At 36.3% G+C, this 17,929-nt stretch overlaps 1 protein-coding gene across 4 annotated transcripts in view; it reads right to left on the bottom strand.

Moving 5' to 3' along the window:
* Positions 1 to 770: 770 nt before the first annotated feature.
* The window catches only part of matn4 (matrilin 4), a 24,579-nt gene continuing 7,420 nt past the window's right edge, over positions 771 to 17,929 (bottom strand). The window contains exons 4-19 of one of the 4 annotated variants that reach the window (XM_084426413.1): positions 17,407 to 17,529; positions 17,195 to 17,317; positions 15,400 to 15,522; positions 15,006 to 15,128; positions 14,127 to 14,249; positions 13,470 to 13,592; positions 12,464 to 12,586; positions 12,042 to 12,164; positions 11,634 to 11,756; positions 10,461 to 10,583; positions 9,832 to 9,954; positions 7,817 to 7,939; positions 6,900 to 7,313; positions 6,016 to 6,168; positions 5,614 to 5,716; positions 771 to 1,663 (exon numbers count right to left, since the gene is read on the bottom strand). In XM_084426413.1, the coding sequence (XP_084282539.1) occupies positions 1,603 to 1,663; positions 5,614 to 5,716; positions 6,016 to 6,168; positions 6,900 to 7,313; positions 7,817 to 7,939; positions 9,832 to 9,954; positions 10,461 to 10,583; positions 11,634 to 11,756; positions 12,042 to 12,164; positions 12,464 to 12,586; positions 13,470 to 13,592; positions 14,127 to 14,249; positions 15,006 to 15,128; positions 15,400 to 15,522; positions 17,195 to 17,317; positions 17,407 to 17,529 (2,207 nt within the window). In that variant the 3' untranslated portion in view covers positions 771 to 1,602. The remainder of the gene's footprint in view (positions 1,664 to 5,613; positions 5,717 to 6,015; positions 6,169 to 6,899; positions 7,314 to 7,816; positions 7,940 to 9,831; positions 9,955 to 10,460; positions 10,584 to 11,633; positions 11,757 to 12,041; positions 12,165 to 12,463; positions 12,587 to 13,469; positions 13,593 to 14,126; positions 14,250 to 15,005; positions 15,129 to 15,399; positions 15,523 to 17,194; positions 17,318 to 17,406; positions 17,530 to 17,929) is intronic. The other 3 variants (XM_084426414.1, XM_084426415.1, XM_084426416.1) reach the window with 3 other exon arrangements.

The following is a 17,929-nucleotide window of genomic DNA, read 5'->3' as shown; positions in this document are numbered from 1 at the left end:
AATCTCTGACATTTCAGAACCTCCACTGAGTCTAGTCTGAGCAAGAGCGATGGCAGGAGAGACTCCAGCGTCTCACGCCCTTGAGATCCGCAGGCAGAAGGTCAAAGCAGTCAGGAACACTTGTTGTTCTGAAGCTTGTATTCCTGGGAGTGATTAGCACGTCTATGGGGAGATGCAGAAAAGATCATGGAACATAATAAGAGAGATTGTTTTAGACGTTTAAAGGTCTGTTGGCATCAAGAGAGATCCTGTTTTGAAATGTTAATGCTAAGGGTCTGATGTAAATGTTGATCAATCAGCAAGTCTGAAAAAAAGTAAGGATGCATGTCATATTCAAGTAATAATAAACTTTATCGTATTTAATACTCAGTGTCCTAAACAATTTTGACAATGAAGCCACGCTTAAAAACACTTTAATGCTACATAACATGTCAAACCAAGTGACAATTATTTTAAAGATAGATAACACACGTTTACTTTACAAGAAAAATATTTCTGAAAAAAGACGGTAGATATACTTATAGAAATAAAAAAGTATAGTGGTGCTGTGTTTGTGAAGTTTCAAAATGTATTTGTGAAAGTGGTTTGATTTGGTTGCTTCTATAGAGACATCCACTGATATAACCAGGGCATTATATTATATATATATATATATATATATATATATATATATATATATATATATATATATCAATTAAGTTATGAAACTTGTTCTATCTAAATACATCTTTATACCTTTTTTATTTCCCAATGTGAAAGAATACAGACACACTTTAATTGTTTTAAAAAAGAGTGTTATTAGGAAATATCCAAAAACATAGAAGAATTCACATATAAGAGCCTTATAATGGGGCCTTTTTGCAAACGTCTTGAAAACATAAAAACTGAGGTATCTTATCTGGATTCTGTATGCGTAAATTACATTTCAATAATAACAATAATAAAAATAAAAAAAACTGCAATCTTAAGGGGCACCCTGTTTACACAAATCTCATTTTAGTGTTAACAAACCATTCAGGCCATTCTTGAGTCAAAAGATCTGTTTGCAGTCCAGTTAAACAATTAACAAATATCAGACATGTTCCTCTGAGTATTTCAAATATTCAGGCACAACATTGATGGGAAACAGCTTTGGTAATATGGAGTGCTTCATTTGCCTCATTGTGTCTCTCTCTTTTGGTATCAGTATTTTGTCTGTAAACTAATGATTCTAAGAGTGTCATTTGTAACTAATTGTTTTTTTTGCAATATATATGTGCATAAAAGGAAGGTTTTATAGATCCACACAAATTTGGTTCCGATATAAAAAAAACAGATGCAAACATGATAATGATGACAATATTTCAGAGTGGTACCAAACACTTAATTTCCCTTTTTAGTGTATAAATGCTAATATCAAATTTGCCATAAATACATACCTCTCTATAAACCATACAATACAGATCATGTATAAATAGGGAACAATATTAGCCATGTCCAAACATGGCACAGAGTTATTTGGCCTCATTCCTCAGACATCTACACCTGTAGATCTTTTGATTGTAGGACCCTTGACCCCCAGCGGGCCCCTTCCTCCTCCATACGGTTTTGTGACGTGCTCTTTCATTTTCTTGTGAGCAACTGGTTCTCCAGCACTTCCAATCGCTTGGTCATAGCTGACAGTGACATAAAGTTAAGGAAATATACTATAATAAATGATCATATAATCATACTTAGCAGCATCTTACCTTTCTGCATTTTTTGGCTGTTAAATATATTCAAACTCTATTTTTACATTTTCTTAAGAAGATGTGAGAGATGTTTGCCAGTGCAAAACTTGCTGATAGTCTAGTGTGTTCTAGGTGGTTTCTAATCGCTTGTTTGCACATCCTGGGTGTTTTTTAGCTGGTTCCTTAGAAGCACAGCTAGCAAGGTTCATTTTAATACAGTCGTGACAGTTTCATATTGTGTCCATGCCCAACTATTGTTCAAGATTTGCTACATTAATGTCCACAATCACCTTGTTTTGGTGGTGGCACATTATCACTGAAGTAGTCATTAAGTTGAGCAAAGTGTTCCATGTCAAATGCTCAGACAAGATTCGCCGAACGCAGTGCATTTAAAGCATTAGCCACCTACTGAGTACTCTCACTATCATCCATATCCATTACAAAACAGAGATATATTGATGAAAAATTTAAATAAGCTTGAAAATTACTTTTCGTGTTTTCAGAGGATGGATGCTTCCATGATACCACAATGCGCCACCGCGCGGGGTGTTTTGACTCATCACCAAAGGTGTTATTGCGACTGGTTAGCAACAAGCTGGTTTTGTTTACATCAGCATGGATTTGAAAATCACATTTCATTGGTTCAGACTCATGTCATCTAGAATTCGCTATGAATATTCACAAAGTTGGAATGCTGCAAGAAGAGAGTAGAAAGAATCAATTTTTCATGATTTAGGAAGGTACACCTCTCAGAAACCATACAAATATAGATACTTTTAGATGCTTAATTGCTATTTGGAGCATTGGGATCACTAGACGATGGCTTGAACTCATTTTTGTGAAAACCTAAAATTCAAAATATTTCACATTTTTTGCCTGTAGCTCGTAATCAGCCCATGTGCGCATTCTGATTTTGCCAGCATGGGTCACATTTGCTTCTGTTGAAGCCATCAGTCTGCATTATTTTAATTTCACTTTTTTTTTTTAAATAATCCTGCTTAACAGAAGAATTTGTGGTGAAAAACTACATTACCCATGATGCTGTACAGAAAATACCTCTAATCACAGCGTCACAAGAAGCAAAGCGCACCTATGAGCTCTTTAGCTCCACCTACTCCCAACTACTCCCCTACTACACAGTCTTGTATTTTTTTATTTTTAGTCCGATTTTAAAATACTTTCTTGCTTCAAATTAAAGTTTGTGATGTTATGATTCACCTCATAACTGATCGGGTTGGTTCATGTCCTATAACGCTTTAACAAAGCAAATTTTTTGTTTTAAATCCCTAAGGGAGAAATAAATCGAAAAAATGCCTCCGGAACCAACGCCGCCGAAAATGGGTGGGCACTAATGCACTCTATAGACCTTATGTAGCCCCGCCCCTTTTCAGAACGGCGCTCGTTGTGTTCTGTCTTCCGGTTTGTATTTCCACAGCATGAAGGTAATATCTTATTGATTTATGAATGAACCGCTCGTTTTAAAATCTTCCTAGTCTACTGACATCTGATATGACATCCACTTCAAACATTACAATGCTCATGATAACTTTCATTAACTCTACAATAAGTAAATCCACTTCACCAGCTAATTACTCTTCAAAAACGATGCCATAGAAATATACAGAGCTACCGCAAAAACGGAAGTTCAAAGACAAAATTTTAACGATGCTGTGTCCTTTTTTCTCCAGTAGCACCTCACTGCAGTACACGAGATCCAGGGGGCGGAGTTGGATCCAGATCTAAGGGGTGGAGATTGGTAGGTTTAGGGGTGGGTTTAGGGATCAGGGGGTGGAGATGGGTAGGTTTAGGTATATGTAAGGTGGGAGGAGTTGGATCTGGATCCAGCTCCTCCCCCTGGATTTCATGTTCTGCAGTGAGGACCATCTCTTTTTCTCTGGCGCATTAAGTCTATAGTGGTTTGTTTTAGCTTGCACCACTAATAAAACATTTACATATTTACACCAAAAGGTAAATGACAATGGGTCTCATTCACTAATAATTGTGTGGAATGGATTATTTTGTATTTGTACGCAAAGGAGAACTTCTCTCGAAAAATCTCCAGCTAATTCACAACACGTTCGTACGCACATGAATTTGTTCTTAACATCATTTTGATCTTAGTGAATTCGGAGTACTCCGCACACGCTTTCCTTACAGCCTTTCGTCAGGCTCGTCAAACTTGTCGCTGTTTGCAGACACGCTCTCGCCCGATCCTCGAGCAACGCCAAGTGTGCCATTCTCACCAGTTCTCACAATAAACACCTTTTATACAGACCTCTCATTAGCCAGCTGGACATACGCGTACATCTGTGTTATTCAGAGAAACCTCGCAGCTGAAGCTATAACACAGCTTTTCTTACTCTTTAATTATATATGATGAAATGTATTTAAGATGAAATTAGATTGTATTATTTAATCATTTTATTATATAATTTTATATATGGATTATATAATACAATTAATGCAATACTACAATATAGTTATAGTCGTGTTAGGATGAAATATCACTTCTTAACATGATTAGACCGCCATGGTGAACGTGATTTCACCAAGTACCACATGTTCCTGGATCAACATCTTTGTTGATCCTGGAACAACTTTCCAATCAACCAATCAGATTTGAGGGACAAGTTTACAGTTTATGTCAAGTTTAGGCTTAGAACCAGGGTGAGGTGCTTCAACATCAGTGTTATTCACCTATCATTTCCCTCTGATTTTAGGGAAAAGTTATAGGTAGGGTTAGGTTTAGGGGTAGGGATAGGGTAAGGACTAAATTTTGGGACAGGAATGTTATTCCAGGATCAACAAAATATGTTGATCCAGGAACATGTCTTACTTGGCAAAATCACGGTGACCATAAAGCCATACAGAGTAAGTGCTTTTTGCTTACGTGTGGTTTCAGTTGTTCCTATATTTCTTTGTACATTTAGAATATTACGAAATTTATGGTAATTCGTCATTTGTTCTTAAAATCGTTCTTACGCACATTTCACGCACAAATTTGTGCGTACGCCTGCTTAGTGAATGACCTCTTTTGGCCTCTCTGCCACTTTAATTTAGAGATGCAACAGAGCTCAAAGTATCAAAGCAAGCATGCAAACCACTACATCCAACTGTGAAGGACATCTATCAGCAGTATCTAACTGTGATGAGAGCCATGAAGCATCATCCTTCCTTGTAATCTCATCAAATTTTAGTTAAAAGGATCCAGCGGAGACGTGCATCTGCATCTAGTAGTTCAGAACCATCTGTTTCTGGCCTCAGACACGGACAAGGGCTCTTTTGAGCTTGGATAAATGATGCTGAGTGAGAGATCTGAAACAAAGAGCCATTGAAGCGTGTGGTCACAGAGCTTTATGTCAGAAGCCAAAGCAGAGGGGCCAGTCTGGAACAGATCAGACCGACAGACACAATCTAGACTCTCTCCGTACAGAGGGGCTTCTGTTAAACACTTTAGCTGGTTGTAATAATGCGTAAATCCACTAGTTATCCACTACCGGTCAAAAGTTTGGGGTCTGCAAGACTTTTTATGTTTTTGAAAGAATTTTCACCAATTATTCTCACCAAGGCTGCATTGATGTGATAAAAAATACTGTAAAATATTAGTGAAATATTATTCATTTAAAATAACTGTTTTCTATTTTAATATATTTGAAAGTGTGATTTATTCCTGTGATCAAAGCTGAATTTTTCAGCATCATTACTCCAGTTTTCAATGTCACATGATCCTTTAGAAATCATTCTTAAGGTTAGGGATTTTTCAGAATAGTAGAAATGATGCTGGCCTTAATAAACAGCACTAATGAGCAAAAAAAATGGTGCTGGAGTTGCATGGTGTAGTTGAATGTGCTGAAAAGAAAGCATATTGTTTAAAGGATTTATAATAAATATATAAAGGATATGTTTCTGGGTGAGCTGGTCTAGGGTGGACATCGTAACCTGTTGGAACTCCACAAGACTTTCACAAGCGCAGGGGTTCTTCACCTCGATCTCTCCTTGACTCTCAGCTGAAAAATGTTGCAATAAGTGAGAATGAAATAACCAATCTTCATTATAAAAAGAATTTCCCTCAAATTTGCATTTGCAGTTATGCATTTGGCAGAAATGCAAAAGTGAGGGAAATGCTTTTTATAATGAATATACTGTATGTAAAGGATACTCATTGGCACCTTCTTAGGTTATAATGCGTGTGTGTGTGTGTGTATATCAGGCTCTAGATGGTGCTAAAGAACAACATGCTGTGTAAATATCTTTTCCATCTAATCCAGATCTATGTGTGTGTGTATTCTCAGTGTTTCAAACGCACCTGCGCAGACATTGAGTTTGAGGTTCTCTGCGATCTGGCTGATGGCAGTGAAGTCGGCGCTGTAGAAGAAGTGTTTTTCCACAGGCTCAGAGGCAATCTCTCTCAGCTCATCCTCCACAGCTTTACCCACACCAACAGCATACATGGTGATACCTGAAACACACAAGACACATCGAATGTTCCAAAGGACGGACCTTTCATGTTAATGAGTAAAAAAGGTATAAATTAAAAAAACATTTTTTTTCAATAAAATGTAAGAGAGAAGATGCTTATGCTTTAAGCTTAAGCTTTTTTGACTGTAAATTTTTGTCAAAATGTATATTTTTTATAAATTTTATAGGAGGTTCAATTTTTTTTGACAATTAGAGACATATCTGATAACATAAAAAAAAAATGTATCTAATATCTTTCAATCTGTCCTAGAAATAAATAATCGAAAATATTTCAAAATATATAAATGAATATAATATTTACAAAAAAATAACTAAATGTTACAAAGCTTAACTAGACTCAATTTGACTTTTTTCAAGTTTGATAAAGGACTTTTTTTTTGGGAGAATTTCCATTCTAATTTCTAATCATCTAAAATTTTATAATTCAAATCTATCTAATTTGTTATAATCTGTTCTAGAAATAAATAAAAAAATATAAAAGATTATAATATTTACAAATTTTTTTTTAGCTAGACTAGACTAAAATGTGATTTATTCTATTTTGATAAAGAAAAACAATTAAGAAACATTAAGTCATATTTTTAATATAAAAGATAAATTCTTTCTTTCCAATTTGTGTACAAAAATTCTTTTTTACGTGTTTGTATCATTTCTGTGACTGTAACACTTTGGTTACTGTTACACTTTTGTCACACCCCTAAATAACAATACCTGCTTCCTTGGCCTTCTTGGCCCACTCTTGAATATCATCCTGTGAACGGCCATCCGTAAAGACCAGGCCGACCCGTGGGATGTTCTTCCCAGCAGGACGGGCTCCATCAGCCTCGGTGAAGCTGTTCTCCACCATGTGTTTGAGAGCCAAGCCTGTCATGGTTCCCTTCTCCATGTATTCCACATTCATCACAGCCTTTTTGATCTCTTCTTTTGTCTGATACATGCTGAGCGTGAACTCTGTCCGCACTCGGCTTGAGTACTGGACGAGACCCACGCGTGTTCCTTTAGGGGAGATGTCCAGCTGATCCACCACCTGGTTGACAAACTGCTTGACCAGCTCGAAATTCTGTGGCCGCACACTCTTGGAACCATCGATGAGGAGGACTAGGTCGATGTTGGAGGATCGACAGGCTTGAAGAGGGCAAAAGAAACAAAACATGTATTTCTGAACTGTGACACATATTTTTAATGCTTAGCAGAGAAAGTGGGACTTTTTTAGATTTATAAAGGCGTCTAAAAGTGTTTTTAATGTGTAAAATTGTTGTGCCACAAAATAGAACTGCAAAAATAATTTTTCATATTCTACCAGGTGCTTCCCGCAAAACTCATTGGTGAAATGTGCAAAGTTTAATATTTAGCCTCGGTTTAGGAACAAATACGATGGTTTTCATAAAAGTAGGAGCAATAGTAATACTAATGGTAATACACCTTACTTAATTAAAGTGATCTCTGAAAAAATTACATACTTCACCTTTGACAACAAAGCATGCAGTTCTTGCAGACACCAATCTATACATTGCAAATAGAAACTTTTCCAGCTTTAGGAATTCAGCTTTAGGCATTTCCCCTTTTAAACTAAAGTTTAGGACAATCTCATCTGTAATATGGGTCGTCTGAATGAAAGTGTTCCTTACTTCCACAGGCCTTGCCGTCGTCCTGAAGCACATGGCCCTCAGGACATATGCAGTGGTATGATCCCGGAGTGCTCACACACTGGTGTTCACAACCATGTTCGACTGTGTTGCATAAGTTATCCGCTGCAGAAGACATAAACATGAAGAGTGTGTCTTAAACCACATCGAAATCATTTAAGAAATTAATACTTTTCTTCAGCAAGGATGCATTAAATTGATCAACAGTGACCGTAAAGACATTCATATTTTGGTTTCCACAAAAAATTAAGCAGCTCAACTGTTTTCAACATTGATAATAATAAGAAATGTTTTATGAGCTGCAAATCAGCATATTAGAATGATTTCTGAAGGATCATGTGACACTAAAGAGTGAATGCAAATTTAACGCATAAATGCATATACATGCATAATTTTAAGAAATGTTTTTGACACTTATTCAAATAGAAAAACAATAAAAATATGACATTGTAAGCAGACAGAGAGGAAATCTGGTGAAAAGATGACTGGACTCATTAAAGCAAATGTCCAGAGCCTTTAAGTAAACTTAAAAAGTGATAAACGACACACTTGATATTTTTGGCCTTTCCAGCTGTTCATGGCCAAGGTCTGGGAAGGTCATCAGGCTTAAAGAGGGGGCGCTTCACTTCCTTGCCAGCTGATTTTGAACAGTTTTAAAGGTAACCATACAGTGTTGAGCAATTTGAGCGCAGTTTGGGAACAGAATATATTTATGAGGTGGATTAATCTGATAATCAACTCGGAAAGGTCAATAAATCTTATCTCATCTCAAATGTTGTGAAAGCAAAAAAAAAAGCTTGAATGATAGTTGGAAAAGTAAATGTTTTGCTTTTGAAAAGCATGCTGTTGTTGTAACCAATAAAATATAGACATTAATATGTACTAAGCAAATTCTACCACTGCTTAGAACTATTAAAACTATACATTTTTGCAATTGTTTTGGGAAAACCTACTAACAGCTGTTTCTGTGCATTACACTGGGAAAAGAGAAAGTACATTAATACCAAAACTTCTTTAATGGGACATATTATGCTCTTTTTCAAAGTCTTGATTTTGTTTTTGACCTCTATTAGAATAGGTTTTCATGCTTGAATGTTCAAAACACACATTAGTTTTCACATATTTTACATTGTTGCAGCACCTCTCTTCCCAGTCTGTCAGTAACGCTTTTTCTGCCAGGACCACTATCGTCAAATACGATTGACAATTAGCATACAGTTAGGATTGGCGGTATGGTTCTTTTCTGTTCAGCCTAGCATGGATAAGAGCACAGAGAGCAGCAATAACCCCGCTTAGGGTAAACAGAACAGAACCAACATGAATGTATTGCAGATATCATTAATTAATTTTAATGTGCAACATAATTAGAGAATTTTAGTCAGAATCAGGGGGAATCAGAATGCCAAACTGACTGACGAGAGGAGGAGCTGGGGGTGGAGGAGGGAATTAGCTCCTGAGAAACGCGATAGCTGTTAATAATACTGATGAGCTTATATATGTATGCAGTGATAGGCGTCGTATTCCTATAGGCAGACGAGGATCAGCTGAGAGTCAGCTGATGCGAGTTGACTAACCTGACCTGCCAGAACTGACGCTTAATATTTAGTTCCAGTCTCTACGAAGCCCCTCCTTCCAGCATGTTTCGGAAATGTCATCATAATGAATCATAAGTTTCAACACACTTCGCAACTATCTTTGTGTGTTCTGATTGGTCGGCTAACGAAAGCAAATCAACGAGGCCTCGCCCCATTCTTTTTGCATATGCTTTGGGTGGGAATTATTTAAATTAGGAATACTGTGACTAAAATAGAAGCGTTTCAGAGAATAACTTCCTTTGGAGTAACTTTGTGCTTTGTAACTTTGCAGCCCTTTTTCATGCTCAAACAGCAACATTACACACTAAAGAAAGTTGAACATAAAAAAAGGCATAATGGGACCCCTATAATCCACTTTACTGCAGTCAATATAACAGGATCAGTGCGGTGCTTGATACATACACTGGCAGGTCTTTCCGTTCTCCTGAAGAGTGTATCCCTCATTGCAGCGACAGTAGAAACCATTGAGCACACCAACACAGTGATGATCACAACTGTGATTCCCAAATGAACAGTAATCGATCACTAAGAGATAAACAAAGGAAATAGTGTTTTAGTGAGCAAATATCCACTAAATTGGAAATGACTTTACTTGAGGGGTCTGATCATAATGCAAGCATTTTTCCCCAATAAGAATAAGCAAAGATTTATACTTAAATGGCATAGGGTAGAGAATATCTCCTTAAAATATGTCATGCAAAACTAACTACCATCAGAAGTCAATTTCTTCAGAAAGGTATTAAATATTATATTTTAATGATTCTGAAAGGTAAAATTGAAAAATCATAATTAGAACTAAATATTTTATGAACAGCACCCCCTGTTGTGACCAAAAAACAAAACATGCAAGATCATGAGGTAGCTGTCCATTATAAGAAATTATTACGGCAAGAAAAAGCAACATTATGAGAGAATGATTTAAAAAGCCTGTTGCTAAGTTAAACAGAGCAAGCATGCATGGTTAGCATTGTGTTAGTTTTGTGTGCATAGATCTGGAACAGTGATCGTGTGGACCAGTTACTCTCACTAACTTGTGCAGGTCTTCTTGTCATCATTGAGAGTGTATCCGTCCTTACAACGGCAGTTAAAGCCTTTGAGGACACTCACACACTCATGCTCGCAGCTATCATTCCCAAATGAGCAGTAATCGATCACTGGAACAGGAAGAGGATGGCAAGAAACACACTTTACAAAAGCAGAGAACACTGCAAGCAATACACAAGTTGTATGCACAGATAAGCACCCATAAGTTACTGTTTTTAAGTTGTTGTTAAATGCTTAAGAAGTAGACTTTTAACATCTAAAGGTTTCACAGACAAGGCTTAAGCCTAGTCCCAGACTAAAATGGATGTATTAGCTGTTTTAACTGAAAGCAAACTTGCACTGATATATCTTAAAATATGTCAGTGTCACTGTTTTGTCTCAAGATGCACACCAGTAATTTTATTTTTCTACTAAAATGTACTAATTTAAATATGGCCTGCTCCTGGCTTAATCCAAGCCCTGTCTGTGAAACCTGCCTTAATGTAACCGATGTGTTTATGTTTTTTTGTTGTCCTTGCAATGTTTTATTGATTGATTGATTGATTGATCGTTTTGTCCTTGCTGTTAATTCTTGTTTTGGTACTGGTTGCTTTTTACCAGCAAACCCAGTGGAAGCCAATTGCTGCCTCATAAAATAAAAAATAACATAAATAATAATAACTTTGTGACTTGACTTTTTACAATTGCAACTTTATCTCCACATTATTTCAGATTTACACTTCTGTTCAAAAATTTGGGAATGGGTTAAGGTTTTTCATTTTTTTTATGTTTTTTGAAAGAAGTCTTTTATGCTCACCAATGCTGCATTTATTTGATTGAAAAAAAAAAAAAACCAGTAAAAACAGGAATATTGTGAAATAATATTACAATTGAAAACAAAATTTCTAATTGAATATATTTTGAAACGTAATTTATTCAGCATCATTACTCCAGTCTTCAGTGTCACATGATCCTTCAGAAATCACTTAATATGCTGCTTAATATTTTTGTGGAAATAGTGATAATTTTTTTTGTTACAAATACTGTCATATTTGATCAATTGAGTGCTAACATCTTTCAACAAAAATAAATCTTACTTGACCCCAAACTTGAATGGTAGTGTATATCTCATTTTATTTCTAATTAACAGTATATATGTATGATATGTTGCCCTCACTAACTTGTGCAGGTCTTCTTGTCATCGTTGAGTGAGTATCCATCGTTACAAATGCAGTGAAAGCCTTTAAGGACACTCACACACTCGTGCTCACAGCTATCATTCCCAAATGAGCAGTAATCGATCACTGGAACAGGCAGAAAGAAGCAGAGAAGCTCAAAATGTGGAGTAAGACGTGCAGCCAAAGTAGTTGGCAAAGAGCAAAATGTTTTGTAAGAGGAAGAAGCATAGAAAGGAAACTTGCATTTTTTTTATTACATTTATTTTTCTACTGAGATGTGCTTGTTTTATGGATTTGGAGTTAAGCATGGACTTACTGGAATTATAAAAGATATGAAATATTTTGGTTTTGTACTTAAGTATCAAATTGGGCTGTGTGTGTGTGGATTTGAATCACGTGGCCCTCACTAACTTGTGCAGGTCTTCTTGTCATCGTTGAGTGAGTATCCATCGTTACAAATGCAGTGAAAGCCTTTGAGGACACTCACACACTCGTGCTCACAGCTATCATTCCCAAATGAGCAGTAATCGATCACTAAATATGGATTAAATGGATTTAAGGACATGACCAAACAGGATAAACATTTCTCTTTTATATAAACGTTATAGTTCAGAAATTTCCGCAGTTCTTTAAATCATGATTAGATTATAACAGATAAAACCACAGCTCTTTTTGTGACCATGTCTGTTGGAGATCAATTTGGAAACCTATCATACTGAAAAGCTTTAATAAGTTTAGCGATGGATGGTCCAAAAATGTATACTAGACAACTGAGAAAAAAGTGAGGAAAGTAAACGAGTGAATGTAAAAATGGATTGTGAGCCTTCACTAACTTGTGCAGGTCTTCTTGTCATCATTGAGAGTGTATCCATCATTACAGCGGCAGTGAAAGCCTTTGAGGACACTCACACACTCGTGCTCGCAGCTATCATTCCCAAATGAGCAGTAATCGATCACTAAATATGGATTAGATGGATTAGAATTCAGGATATTACTGTGCAGAATATAGTAAATATTTCATTAATCCCTAATTAACATTTTTTCAGCATTTGGGTATTTTAAAGGAAAGTTTCTTCCAAATGTTTCACAATATTTCTCAATTGTCTACCATGAATTATTAGAAAGCCTAAATAAGTCCACTACAAATGGTGCATTAAACAAGATGGGTGTAAGAGACTTTTTGGTCTCAATCAACATAGAAAAAGTAAAGGATTTTTTTCCTGACAAGCAAAATATAAAGAGCATCTCTGTTTGAACAGTTAGTGCGTTCAATCCTGGGAAGTTTGTATTTATGAGTCGTAATAACTTTGCTCGGAGCAAAATGGCAATGCACCTCTTCTGCATAACATTCAACAAGATTTTTATAAACTCTAAATCTACAAAATGATGCATAAAATGTGCATTGTGTGTTTTTACTTTATGTTTTTATCATTATATATTCTACCGTAACTGTACAATACTATCATATTTTGTCCATGCAATATAGATTTTATAACAAATGAAAACAAATTTGTTCAATAATTTTCACAAATTTACCATTAATACAGATACAGACTCTCACTGACACGTCCCTAACTTGGAATCTCAGGGCTTAAAGAAAATCCAGTTTCTCCACTCGTAATTACGACTTTGTGCTGAAGTTCGTGTGCGTTTAACTCGTAAATATGATCTTTCCAACATGACTTGAATGTACCAAGTGTTCAAACTGGAAAAACGCCACTTGTTTGGAAAGCTCTTAGAAGCTTAGCAATCAATGGCCGAAATATTGATGGTAAGCAATTGACAAAAAATGGAAGGGAATTGATTCTTAAGGAAGGTTGATTGTGAGCCTTCACTAACTTGTGCAGGTCTTCTTGTCATCATTGAGAGTGTATCCATCATTACAGCGGCAGTGAAAGCCTTTAAGGACACTCACACAGTCGTGCTCGCAGCTATCATTCCCAAATGAGCAGTAATCGATCACTAAATATGGATTAGATGGATTAGAATTCAAGTATATGACATTCAGTGCCGAATATGGTAAATTTTCGAATTAATCTCACATATAACTTGTGATTTACAGCATTTAAATGCTCTAAGTTAAGTTTCCTTCTTATTGTTTCTCAAGTGTCTACCAATGATCTTGATTTGGTCATCACATGCTCACATTGGGGACTTTTATATACTGTTATTTTGGGGGGTGAAACAGGAGGACAGGGTTTTGGAGAGAGGCTGTGTGGCCTAATTTAGCAGCTAAAACCTTGTAGACAAACATCTAAAATCCCTTACAAAAGCTGTAAGTGCTTTGAGAAAGAACAGACAGCAGTGAGAGGAAGGATATTAGACCCTTTGGGATCCACATCTGTTGGTGTTTAATCTAGCAGCTTTGCAATTTAGCAATGGGTTGCCGCAATACTAATGGTAGACAATTAAGAAAAATAGAAGGAAAACCGTTCAGATTTTGAAGGAACACCGTTGATTCGATGAATGTAAAAACTGACGATGGCCTTCACTAACTTGTACAGGTCTTCATGTCATCGTTGAGTGAGTATCCATCGTTACAACGGCAGTGAAAGCCATTCAGGACACTCACACACTCATGCTCGCAGCTATCATTCCCAAATGAGCAGTAATCGATCACTGGAACGGGCAGAGAAGAGTTAGAAAGCTTTGGCAAAGCAGGAAGAGCAAATAAATCACATCACAGTAACATACAAGCTGTGTTTCAGAATAGTTAAGCGGCAAAAACGATGTGCATGTGTCTCTTTAGAGGTGCTTCAGTAGCTTCAGTCAGAGATAACAGCTTAGCTGTCTTCAAAACAGTTTAGCTTTTCCAGTAACAAGCTACTTTTGCCTACAAGTTGCAGTGTAGCATGGAAAATCTTTTTATTGTTTACAAATTTTGTTCCAGTCCAGGTAACTACTGCTTTGTCACGAATAGCCTTAATTTAGTTTGCTACTTTTTGATAGTAGCTTGTAGCACAGCTAACAAAAAGTAACTTGATTGTAGCTTGCTAAGATAATAGGCTAATCAATTAGCTTCTCCATACTGCTTATAAGCAGCTCTAGATTGTTTTGCAGTTTTTACTGTTTACTATAAAGTCTGTGTGGAACTAGAAGCTAAAACACTAAAACACTTTGTTTTTGTTCAGTTGCTTAACCAGCTGGTAACAGCAGGAATGGATAGATAAGTAGCGTGTGCTTTATAGCAGCATAACGCAGCCATGCGGAAGCTGTGATGACATTTCAAACTTTCCCTTTGCATTATAGAGACTGTTCCATGTGCTTGAAAAAATGTTAGTTAGGATAATGTCTATGTCTAGCATGTAATCATAGGCTTGTAGTGTTGTGGGTATATAAAACGTTCATATGTGAATTGTGTGTGCCCTCACTGACTTGTGCACGTCGTTTCATCCTCATTGAGCGAGTATCCTTCACGGCATTGGCAATAAAAGCTCTGAAGCACGCTCACACACTCGTGCTCACAGCTATCATTCCCAAATGAACAGTAGTCGATCACTGGAACAAGGCAGACAAAAGCATGAAACTTTGGTGATGAGAAAATACATGCAAGATTCATCTCTAAGTTTGTATTTGGCTATGAAAACATCCAACAAATGTCAGTTTCTCTTGAATCACCTGCTCTGTATTAATATGGTATACGCAGTGCATACTACTAATGCGTAACATACTGCATACTGCACAGCATATACCGTATACTGCATACTAATTTTAAAAAGTGTTGTGAGTGCAGGGAGGAAATATTTGTGTCCCGGTTGCTCTCACTAACTTGTGCAGGTTTTCAGGTCATCGTTGAGTGAGAATCCTTCTTGACAGCGACAATTAAAACCGTTGAGGACACTCACACACTGGTGCTCACAGCTATCATTCCCGAACGAGCAGTAGTCGATCACTGGAACGGGCAGAGAACAGTGAGAGAAGTCTGAGTAATTAGGTGTTAAAGACCCCATGCTTTCTGGATTTTAGTTCATGTCTATTCGTTTCGATAGGCTAGTGTACTTCCTGCTTCACTCAGTGTAGTTAACTAAAACTAAAATGGTAGCTCTTTATTTTACAGTCCTGTTCTGCATGTACATACTATGTACTAATAGTAATTACAATAACTGGGTTATAACTAGGTGCTAACCCTGAACCTATCCCTAAACCTAACCTTAACCCATGTAGTTACCTTATATTACCAGTACTTTCTTGGGTAACTACACTGTAAGTACACTGTTAGTACATGTTCTGTAAAATAAAGTGTAACCACAAACTATTCAAACATGTTTTTGTTAATTAAAATAAAGGTTAAATAAAATATAATATTAGATGTAATACTTAAAACCTAAAATTAGATATGTTGCTTTGGCAGTTAAAGTACTAAAATTACTCAAACTGAAATAAATAGAAATTAAAGCTAAATAAAAAAAATAAAAAAACTACTAAAATGACAAAAGTCACATAACAAAATGACTAAAACTTAAACTAAAATGAAAAGCCAATTAAAAAAAATGAATAATAAACAGTGCTTAAAGGGATACTCCACTTTTTTTTTTCAGGCGTAATGATATGACGCAGCACATGCCGCCTGATAATAGGCTACTGAGCTGGGGACTATTATCAGGTGCTGCGTCATATCATTACGCCTGCTTCACCAATGGTACTGCAGCAAAGTTTCTTGATTATTACGCAGGAATGAGAGTATAGTTCCTAGCCATATCAGCCTAGAAAATCGCAACTTTTCATTTTCCGTCGGTCTTAGTACACGATGTAACTACAGAAGAGTCAAGTTTTAAATAGGAAAAATATCGAAACTCTTTGTTCATTTTTTTTAGAGAGATGCTAATGGTCTTGTCCGGTTCAATTCATTATGCTAAGCTATGCTAAAAGTGGGACCGCCCAGACCCGGAGATCGGCTGAATGGATTCGAAAACGGTAAAACTCAACTGTTTAACTCTGGGGGAGTTGTAAAATGAGCCTATTTCCAAAAAAAGTGGAGTATCCCTTTAAAAAATTCTAAATTGCACCAGTTTCAATAGGAAAATATGTATATACAGGAGAGAAATTCACTCTGTGATTTCTTGGGATCTTTAAGTTTGGATTTAAGTATAAAGTAAGCAAGCACACAGTTACTTGCATACCTGCAGAAGAGGTGTATATTTAGTATACAATGATGTTCCTTCAACTATGTTCGGAATGGAATGCTAGTGTACTGCATGCTGCATACTGTACAGTATATATTATATATTACTGTGCAGTATATATTATATACTGCACACTTTAGTATTGATAGCAGTCCAGATATTCCATGCATACACAAAATTTGCATTCTGTAATCAGTATACATAATACTGCTTAAATAGTATGGTATTATGCTATTCCGAATGTAACCCTTGTCTGTATAGTCTACTAAAATAGAAGTTTATGTAAATTTTACAATTCACTCAAATTGTTACGCAGATATAATTTGTAATCATTATTTTTTAAACTATAAAAATAGTATTTTCATTAGTCATCTCAAACTGTACAACAACAAAATCAGCTCATAAACACACAAAATATCATCAAGCACATGCATCACTAACTTGTGCAAGTTCTCTTGTCGTCGTTGAGTGTGTATCCCGTGTTACAGTCGCATGTGAATGACCCAGGGGAAGCGATACAAATCTGCTGACAATCATGCTTCCCTTCAGCACATAAATCAATGGCTGCAGGAAGCAAACACACACCTGTTGAGCACCACTGGAATGATAATTATGTCATACTTCTGTGATGTGTAGTTTGTAAGGGTACATACGCGTGCAGGTCTTGCCGTCCTCATTGAGCGTGTATCCAGGCAGACACAGACAGTGGTAGGAACCAGGCGAACTCTCACAGATGTGCTCACAGCCATGATCTGACTCCAGACACAAGTCCATCCCTGCAAATCCAATGCACATATGAGAACTGCGAAAGCAGGAACAACTAAATCATAGTGTTCACAATCACAGGGCATAAAAGCAACAGCATTAATATGCTTAAAGTCAGCATAAGATTTAAGCATTTGAATCCTTGTTGAAATAGGATATTCAACGAGAAAAAAATTAAAGGTGGGACTGATTTAAAGATCAAAGGACAATGTGAACCAATGTTCACGACCAATGTTTTTACTTTTGACAAAAATGTCCTTTAAACTAGTCAATTCCTCAAAATCGATTATCTTTAGTCAATTTTACTCTCACAAAAATGGCAAATCGTTTTTGTTGAAAAAAATAACAATAAAGAATAATAAAAATGTTAAGATTGTGATAAATTGGATTAAATAATCTTTAAATATTTTT

The sequence above is a fragment of the Rutilus rutilus genome (genome assembly GCF_951802725.1).
Source record: "Rutilus rutilus genome assembly, chromosome: 12".
Classification (NCBI taxonomy): domain Eukaryota; kingdom Metazoa; phylum Chordata; class Actinopteri; order Cypriniformes; family Leuciscidae; genus Rutilus; species Rutilus rutilus.
Note: the sequence above shows the minus strand (reverse complement) of the source record. Positions and strands in the feature narration are given on the sequence as shown.